Source organism: Rhinopithecus bieti, unplaced genomic scaffold (assembly GCF_001698545.2).
Source record: "Rhinopithecus bieti isolate Rb0 unplaced genomic scaffold, ASM169854v2 scaffold_70516, whole genome shotgun sequence".
In the NCBI taxonomy this organism is placed as follows: domain Eukaryota; kingdom Metazoa; phylum Chordata; class Mammalia; order Primates; family Cercopithecidae; genus Rhinopithecus; species Rhinopithecus bieti.
Window position 1 is genome coordinate 236,788 of NW_016826783.1, and position 9,807 is coordinate 246,594.

At 45.3% G+C, this 9,807-nt stretch overlaps 1 protein-coding gene across 3 annotated transcripts in view; it reads left to right on the plus strand.

The window, feature by feature from the left end:
* ASPA (aspartoacylase) overlaps positions 1-9,399 on the plus strand; it is a 27,949-nt gene extending 18,550 nt beyond the window's left edge. For 2 of the 3 annotated variants that reach the window (XM_017863615.1, XM_017863614.1), the window contains exons 6-7: positions 2,537-2,646; positions 8,905-9,382. In XM_017863615.1, coding sequence (XP_017719104.1) covers positions 2,537-2,646; positions 8,905-9,102 — 308 coding nt within the window. In that variant the 3' untranslated portion in view covers positions 9,103-9,382. Of the gene's footprint in view, positions 1-2,536; positions 2,647-8,904 lie in introns of all 3 variants that reach the window. The other variant, XM_017863616.1, reaches the window with a different exon arrangement.
* The last annotated feature ends 408 nt before the right edge of the window (positions 9,400-9,807 follow it).

Genomic DNA, 9,807 nt, shown 5'->3' on the forward strand with positions numbered 1-9,807 from the left:
CCAAAAAGAAAAATTTTTTTTTTTTTTTTTTTTTTTTTGAGACAGGGTCTCACTCTGTTGCCCAGACTGGAGTGCAGTAGTGCAATGATGGCTCACTGGAGCCTCAAGTCCCTGGGCTCAAGCAATCCTCCCACCCAGCCTCCTGAGTTGCTGGGACTACAGGCGTGCGCCACCACACCCAGCTAGTTTTTGTGGGTTTTGTAGAGATGGGGTTTTGCCATGTTGCCCAGGCTGGTCTCAAACTCCTGAGCTCAAGCAATCTGCCTGCCTCCGCTTCCCAAAGCACTGGGGTTACAGGCCTGCGCCATTGCGCCCGGCGAAACAGAAATTTCTTACTAACAAAGCTGAGCAGCAATGAAACGGGCCACACTTTGTGAGACTGTTAGAAGTCATCTTACTTCTGCGTCTGTAAGATGGCCAGAATGATACGGAGAATACTCAAGCATAGATGGAAGTTAGGCTTTCAAGACTCCTTCCAACTGTAAGTAGCAAAAACATACTCCTTTGTGTTCTCTCAGTTTTTACTTTCTTCCTATCGAACTTTCTGAATTAAAGAAATGAGATCTGGTAAGTTCCCATCTTCATCTGAAGGTGTGGTAGATTTTAATTCTTCCCTTTCCTGCATCCACATCCTGACAGTGTGATGTTTCATATCCTTCTGTTCAGAGAAAGAGTCTATTTTTCCACTCCTGGAATAGCTGGCTTGCCCACATGACTTGTTTTGTGCCATAGAAGAGGCTTGAAAAGCACTTGCACGTTGGAGCTTGCTTTCTTCCTGCTCTTGGAAACCCTGTACATGTACCATTATGTGCCACAGCCCACACTGGCCTGCTGGATAGTGAAAGCCTTTGAGGTGGAAAACTCAGGCACCCTAACAGACAGTCATGCAACTCCAGCTGACAGACATAAGAGTGAGGCCATCCCATAGGATCCAGCCTCCAGATGAGCTGTCAGCTTACCACAAAGGCAGAAGCAAAATAATCAAAAATCCACAAAGGCAGTGTAGACGGAAGAAACTTTCCAACCAACCCAGAGAATCATGGACTAAATTAAGAGGTAGTTGTTTGAAGCCACTAAATTCTGGGGTAGTATGTTACGCAGCAGAAGCTAACTGATACAGAAGTGATCACTGGGTATCTCCATTCTAACTCTGCTCTAAAGGCAAAGGAAGGCTTTCCTTTGAGTTGTGACCATAACACGCTATGGGCCCTACATTGGACCAAAAGTTCATCCTGTTTGCTCAGAGACAGCCTGGTATATATGTAAACTACTCCTTTTCCAGGTTTCTAGGAATTGGGTTGTTTGATGTTGCTGCATCTTTGGAAGTTAGTGTCCTGCATCACAAGATCTCATTACACAGGAGCTGTCCAAGTGTTTAATGTACTTAGTTAAGAAAAAGAGGTCAGGCGCGGTGGCTCACGCCTGTAATCCCACCACTTTGGGAGGCTGAGGCGGGCAGATCACAAGGTCAAGAAATCGAGACCATCCTGGCCAACACGGTGAAACCCCGTCTCTGCTAAAAATACAAAAATTAGCCAGGTGTGGTGGCGGGCGCCTGTAGTCCCAGCTACTCAGGAGGCTGAGGCAGGAGAATCGCTTGAACCCGGGAGGTAGAGGTTGCAGTGAGCCGAGATCACACCACTGTACTCCAGCCTGGGCAACAGAGCAAGATTCCACCTCAAAAAAAAAAAAAAAAAAGATAAAAAAGAAAAGAAAAAGAGCACGAGGCTGAAGCACCTAAGCTGCCGGAACTCCTCCTGAAAATATGCAGTCATAAAAAACATCACAGCTGGAAGGGTCCTCCAAGATAAACTAATCCAAGACCTTCATTTGATAGGTCAAGAAAGGGAGCCTCAAGAAGTCAAGCATCTTGTTCAAGGCCACATAGCCAGGGGATTAGAGCCCAGGTCTCCTGACCACCAGACCCAGATTCTTTTTCTCCCCAACTGGCTTTTTCAGTTCTGTTTTCTGCCTCTGTCTTCAGCGTGTTTGTGGACAGGGTGCTGACAGGAATCATTCAAGGACATCTTTTGACCTGGTACCATTTATGAACATCCTTAACTAAACGTTATCTGTTCTCCCCGTCACTGTCTTCATTTTGTTACTGTTGTTGTTGTTATTATTGTTTCTTCCTTACATTATCAACTTCCCTTTCTCCAGAATTTTTTTTTTTTTTTTTTTTTTCCTTTCATTTTCCATTTCCCTTTCTCCAAAATTTTTTTTTTTTTTTTTTTTTTTGAGACAGAGTTTCACTCTTGTTGCCCACGTTGGAGTGCAATGGCTCACTGCAACCTCCACCTCCCAGGTTCAAGACATTCTCCTGCCTCAGCCTCCCGAGTAGTTAGGATAATCCCAACCCAGGTATTTTTAGTAAAAACGAGGTTTCACCATGTTGGTCAGGCTGGTCTCGAACTCCTGACTTCAGGTGATCCACCCGCCTTGGTCCCCCAAAGTGCTGGGATCACAGGCATGAGCCACCGCGGCCGGCCCAGAGATTTTTTTTAGTTGCCATTGATACATATTGTTTTTGTCATAGGAAAAGAATTTCCTCCCTGTGCCATTGAGGTCTACAAAATTATAGAGAAAGTTGATTATCCCAGGGATGCAAATGGAGAGATTGCTGCTGTCATCCATCCCAATCTGCAGGTAACATTTGTTCTTTCTTTAAAGTGTTGAGAGTAACAATGCTGTAATTTTGAATGGAAGTTTACAGCTCACACAGCACTTCGCGCACATTCACCCATTTGATGCTCTCAAAAGACGCTGAGCGTAGGCAGGGAAGATGTTCGGACAGTCACTCCATAAATACTGATGAAGTGTAACCTGTGCTGGCTGTGTGGACACATCAGTGTAGGTATGGTCTACACTCGCAATGGAATTTCTAGTGTAGGTACACGAAAGTCTAAGTTGCAGTCTAGAAATGAAGATAGCCAGATGCAATGACAGAATAATGAGGTGGAAGAGGATTGCTCAGACAAGGCTGCTTAGAGAAAGTGAAATTCCTACCCACATTCAACGGGTAGGAATTATGATGTCTATTTTAATATAAGGAAATACAGGGCCGGAAGTGAGACCCTTCCCATAGCCATGTAGCTATCAATGACAGATCCCGAGTTAGTGCTCTTTGCAGTTAGCCACATTGCATGCTACCTCCCTGTGACAGAATAAGTTAGAGAAAAACAACTGTAACCTCTTTCTGCTGCCACCATTCCCCGACTCTCCTCAGAACCCCAGAATCTACTCCTTGCCTAGTTTAATCAATAATGACATAGTGAAGAAGGGAAAAAAAGGCTCTTGAGAGAACATAGGAGGTTTAAATCCAGAAAAGGCAAAGGGAAAAGGAGAGAAGAACAGATTTCCAAAGCCAAAGTATCCATTCCCCAGTGCGAGTGCCCTGCACACTCTCAGACCTCAGAGATGGAGGAGAACCTGGTGGATTTTCCAGTCTGGGGCTTTCAACCCTGACTAACCTTTACGTAGAGAGCATTTAAAAAACATAATAATAGCAATGGCAGGACTCCACTCTGAGATACTCTGATCTTTCTGGCTTGGATAATCAGGGTTGAAAAGCACTTATTGATCCAGTTCCTATCCCTGTTTAGTGACTCCAATAGTCATCCAGACTTGCAACTGAATGGAGTGGCCTCTGCCCAGTAATACAGACGAGTGAAGTAAATCCTGCTTTGTGGCTTAATGGGACCCAGGTAGAAACCTGAAGAAGGAGCCTAGGCAGCGTTTGCTTTTGTTTTTTGAGACGGAGTCTCACTCTGTCACCCAGGCTGGAGTACAGTAGCGCCATCTCGGCTCACTGCAAGCTCTGCCTCCTGGGTTCAAGTGATTCTCCTGCCTCAGCCTCCTGAGTAGCTGGGATTACAGGCTCATGTCACCATGCCTGGCTAAGTTTTGTATTTTTAGTAGAGAAGGGGTTTCACCATTTTGGCCAGGATGGTCTCGAACTCCTGACCTCGTGATCCTCCCGCCTTGGCCTCCCAAAGTCCTGGGATTACAGGCGTCAGCCACTGCGCCCGGCCTTAGGCAATGTTTTAAAGGAAAGGTAAAGACTGGGGGAGAGAAAGGAAGAAAGCACTATTGGTGACAAAAATATCNTGCAATGGCTCACTGCAACCTCCACCTCCCAGGTTCAAGACATTCTCCTGCCTCAGCCTCCCGAGTAGTTAGGATAATCCCAACCCAGGTATTTTAGTAAAACGAGGTTTCACCATGTTGGTCAGGCTGGTCTCGAACTCCTGACTTCAGGTGATCCACCCGCCTTGGTCCCCAAAGTGCTGGGATCACAGGCATGAGCCACCGCGGCCGGCCCAGAGATTTTTTTTAGTTGCCATTGATACATATTGTTTTGTCATAGGAAAAGAATTTCCTCCCTGTGCCATTGAGGTCTACAAAATTATAGAGAAAGTTGATTATCCCAGGGATGCAAATGGAGAGATTGCTGCTGTCATCCATCCCAATCTGCAGGTAACATTTGTTCTTTCTTTAAAGTGTTGAGAGTAACAATGCTGTAATTTTGAATGGAAGTTTACAGCTCACACAGCACTTCGCGCACATTCACCCATTTGATGCTCTCAAAAGACGCTGAGCGTAGGCAGGGAAGATGTTCGGACAGTCACTCCATAAATACTGATGAAGTGTAACCTGTGCTGGCTGTGTGGACACATCAGTGTAGGTATGGTCTACACTCGCAATGGAATTTCTAGTGTAGGTACACGAAAGTCTAAGTTGCAGTCTAGAAATGAAGATAGCCAGATGCAATGACAGAATAATGAGGTGGAAGAGGATTGCTCAGACAAGGCTGCTTAGAGAAAGTGAAATTCCTACCCACATTCAACGGGTAGGAATTATGATGTCTATTTTAATATAAGGAAATACAGGGCCGGAAGTGAGACCCTTCCCATAGCCATGTAGCTATCAATGACAGATCCCGAGTTAGTGCTCTTTGCAGTTAGCCACATTGCATGCTACCTCCCTGTGACAGAATAAGTTAGAGAAAACAACTGTAACCTCTTTCTGCTGCCACCATTCCCCGACTCTCCTCAGAACCCCAGAATCTACTCCTTGCCTAGTTTAATCAATAATGACATAGTGAAGAAGGGAAAAAAAGGCTCTTGAGAGAACATAGGAGGTTTAAATCCAGAAAAGGCAAAGGGAAAAGGAGAGAAGAACAGATTTCCAAAGCCAAAGTATCCATTCCCCAGTGCGAGTGCCCTGCACACTCTCAGACCTCAGAGATGGAGGAGAACCTGGTGGATTTTCCAGTCTGGGGCTTTCAACCCTGACTAACCTTTACGTAGAGAGCATTTAAAAAACATAATAATAGCAATGGCAGGACTCCACTCTGAGATACTCTGATCTTTCTGGCTTGGATAATCAGGGTTGAAAAGCACTTATTGATCCAGTTCCTATCCCTGTTTAGTGACTCCAATAGTCATCCAGACTTGCAACTGAATGGAGTGGCCTCTGCCCAGTAATACAGACGAGTGAAGTAAATCCTGCTTTGTGGCTTAATGGGACCCAGGTAGAAACCTGAAGAAGGAGCCTAGGCAGCGTTTGCTTTTGTTTTTTGAGACGGAGTCTCACTCTGTCACCCAGGCTGGAGTACAGTAGCGCCATCTCGGCTCACTGCAAGCTCTGCCTCCTGGGTTCAAGTGATTCTCCTGCCTCAGCCTCCTGAGTAGCTGGGATTACAGGCTCATGTCACCATGCCTGGCTAAGTTTTGTATTTTAGTAGAGAAGGGGTTTCACCATTTTGGCCAGGATGGTCTCGAACTCCTGACCTCGTGATCCTCCCGCCTTGGCCTCCCAAAGTCCTGGGATTACAGGCGTCAGCCACTGCGCCCGGCCTTAGGCAATGTTTTAAAGGAAAGGTAAAGACTGGGGAGAGAAAGGAAGAAAGCACTATTGGTGACAAAATATCAAGTACAAGAAACAGAGGCCAGGGTGATGATGTCATGGCAGGCTAAAACAGGATTTTTCAGGTTTTAGGATACTCTTGAGGAGTACAAAAATAATCCCAGGCAGGTGGAGAAGTGAGATGAATGAGATCAGTAGCAAACTGGGCTAGTGGTAGGTCTTGAAAGTTAGGAAGAATGGTTTTGATTTGACAGACAATAAGGAATGGCTGGGTACTCTACAGGAGGGATTGACTGGTTAATTCTTCCAAGAAATATTTTTGAATGACAACTAAGCTCATTCTGCGCCCTGAGATTCAAGATAGGGAAGGTTCCTCATGGAGCTTCCATCCCAATGGGTGAGGAAAGCTGACCATGAATAAGTAAACAGTATGTAAACCAAATCATTTCAAACCGTAATAAGTGCTATAAAAGAAATAATATAAAAGAATAATATAGCAGAGGGTATAACAAAGGGTTCCAGTGGAGTGGTCACAAAGTGCCATCTCAGAGATGGTGGCACTGAAGTTGGAACCTAGAAGATGAGAAGCCAGCCATGTGGAAGGCTAGTGAAAGGGCCTGAGGCTGGAACAAACTTGGAGCATTTCAGGAACAGCAAGAAGACCCATGTCCCTGGAGAGTAGGAGTGAGCAGAGGATGGCAGAGCCTGGAGAAAATACACAGTCTGAGACCCGGTTATGAGTCTAGATTTTGTCCTAAGAGTGATAGTTCTTACTAAGAGATGCTCATCGGAATCACGTAGGGGACCCCCTCCCAATGCCTAGAACCCACCACAAACTACTAACGTAGCACTTCTCAAACTCGAGCCACATGACAATTACCTGGGGAGCTTTTTTTTTTTTTTTCCCCTGGGGAGCTTTTTTAAATGCTGATTCCTGGCCAGGAGCAGTGGCTCGTGCCTGTAATCCCAGTGCTTTTGGAGGCCAAGGTGGGCAGATCATGAGGTTAGGAGATCAAGACCATCCTGGCTAACACAGTGAAACCCCGTCTCTATTAAAAATATAAAAAATAAACCGGGCGTGGTGGCGGGCGCCTGTAGTCCCAGCTACTCGGGAGCCTGAGGCAGGAGAATTGCTTGAACTCGAGAGGCGAAAGTTGCAGTGAGCCGAGATTGTGCCACTGCACTCCAGCCTGGACAGAGTTGAGACTACGTCTGAAAAAAAAAAAAAAATGCTGATTCCTGAGTCCTATTCCCAGAGGCTCTGATCTAATTCATCAGGGTGTAGACAGGGAATCAGTTGAGTTCACCAGATGATTTTCATGTGGCTCAGGTCTGGGTAGCACTGCACGACATCAGGATCTCCGCAGGTGGGGCTAGCCAGACGTGTGCTGAAGAGGTTCCTTTAGTGACTCTGGGGCAAGTCTCTCTGCCTGAAAACCACCGGTTCAGAGAAACAGGTCTCAGCCGAGCCACCCTGTAAATCATCTGGGGCCTAAATACAATAAACACAGAAAACAGTGAACTATGAATGGGTAGCATGAGGGATTTGAGGAGGTGGGTGAAAGAAGTCCGTATCCTGATGGCATGGTTGCAGGCTGTATGACTGCATGCTCTGCATATGTCCAAACTCACAGATCTGTACACAAGAATGAGTGAATTTCACTGTATGTAAATTTTAAAAGAAAATTTAAAAAGAATGCTGCCTGGGCCCTCCTCAGAGATTCTGATTTGATTGATCTGAAACGGGCCGGCCTCTCCCTGTATATGTGTATTTAACACCCCAGGCGATGATAACGTGCCACCAGGACAGAGAACACTGCTGTGGTGCGGCACTTCTCCAATGTGAATGTTGTACACGTGAATGTCGGGGACCTGTTAACCTGAAGATTTCGATTGGGCAGGTCCGCTGCGCCTAACGAAATCCTGCTTTTCTAACAAGCTCCTGGGTGATGCGGATGCTGCTGGGAAATGTTGGAAATGCAGAATCCCAGGCCCCCCACCCCCGACCTATAGAATCAGAATCTTCACCTTAACACAATCCCCAAGATGATTTGCAAGCACCTCAAAGTTTGAGAAGAACCGTTCTGGGGTTCCTGTGGTGTGACAGCCACGGTGCTTGAGGGCGCAGAGGTCCAAATCCCTGGTGCAGGACCGTTGAGGGAACTCAGACGTGACCCTAATACAGGACACATTTGGAATACACCCACCTTGTCTCAGACTCTCCCCAGCCCAGCACCACCTTCTCTCACCAATCCCTATCAGAATAGAATCTCCTTGCATGCAGGTACGACATGGCTCATTTTTACATTTCCCAACAGTAGAACATCTTGCACACAGAAGACTCTTGGATATTTCCTAAATTTTGCTGAACAGAATTTAACTTGAGCTGGCAACAGGCAGACTATGCACTTAGGTATACACGCATTTAGTTTTGCCTTTTAATATTATAAATCTCTTTGGCTACATTCAAGGTAAACCTGGTATTGAAGCAAACTACTTTTTATTTTTTTTAGACGCAGGGTCTTGCTCTGTCACCCAGGCTGGAGTGCAGTGGTGTGAACACAGCTCACTGCAGCCTCGACCTCTGGGGGCTTGAGCATTCCTCCCACCTCAGCCTCCTGAGTATCTGGGACTACAGGCATGCATCACCACACACAGTTACTTTTTTGTATTTTTTCTAGAGATAGGATCTCTATGTTGCCCAGGCTGGTCTTGAACTCCTAGGCTCAAGCGATCCGCCCACATCGGCCTCCCCAGGTGCTGGGATTACAGGCGAGAGCCACTGCACCTGGCTGAAGCAAATGTTAATTACATGTGTCAATTATACAAATTCAAAGGGGAACTCTTAAAACTACTGCCAAAATTCATGACCCAATTTCAGCGCAGTCAGATCACTTGCCTGCATCTCGATGCCTCGCTCAAGTACCTCTTTTAAAACAACAGAATAATTAATTTGTTAGTTGTCTAAAGTCTGACATAAATTTTTAGAGGAGAAAAACCAAATAAAACATGTGTATTTTGATTGTTTCCTGAGAGGATCAAGACTGGAAACCACTGCATCCTGGGGATCCCATGTTTTTAACTCTCGATGGGAAGACGATGCCATTGGGCGGAGACCGTACCGTGTACCCCGTGTTTGTGAACGAGGCCGCGTATTACGAAAAGAAAGAAGCTTTTGCAAAGACAACTAAACTAACGCTCAATGCAAAAGGTATTCGCTGCTCTGTACATTAGAAATCACTTCTAGCTCACATCTTACACAGTGTCTTACAAATTCTGCTAGTTTGTAAGCTCAAGAGCAGATTGTGCCTTATTCCACTGCATTCATATTTCCTAGCACAGTGCCTTATTCGGTAGGCATAAGCAAATTTCTTAAATTAACTAATATATCTTAAAGGTACCATATTTTATGTATGTAGCTTATTCACAGAAGTGTTTCCTATTTCTGTATAGTTTATTATACATTATACTTGGGTAGCTCAACATTCTTAATCAACAGCCTTTGTATTCAGAATATAAAATTGAAATAAAGTTATTTTATTGTGCTTTGCTTTATTGCACTTCACAGATAACTGTCTTTTTTTTTACAAATGGAAGGTTTTGGGCAACCCTGTGTCTAGAAAGTCTAACAGTGCCATGTTTCCAACAGCATGTACTCACTCCTTGTCTCCTTGATAACAGCTTGATGATATTTCAAGCTTTTTTTATGACTTCTTACATCCGCTATGGTGATCTGCAATCGGTGGCCTTTGATGTTACTGTTGTTAAGTGTTTTGGAGGCACCATGAATCGTGCCCGTGTGAGACTGTGAACTTAGTGAAGGTTGTGTATGTTCTAACTGCTCTACTGACCGGCCACTTCCTTGTCTCTCTCCCCGTCCTCCGGCCTCCCTGTTCCTTGAGACACAATAATCAATAACTCTACAACAGCCTCTATGTG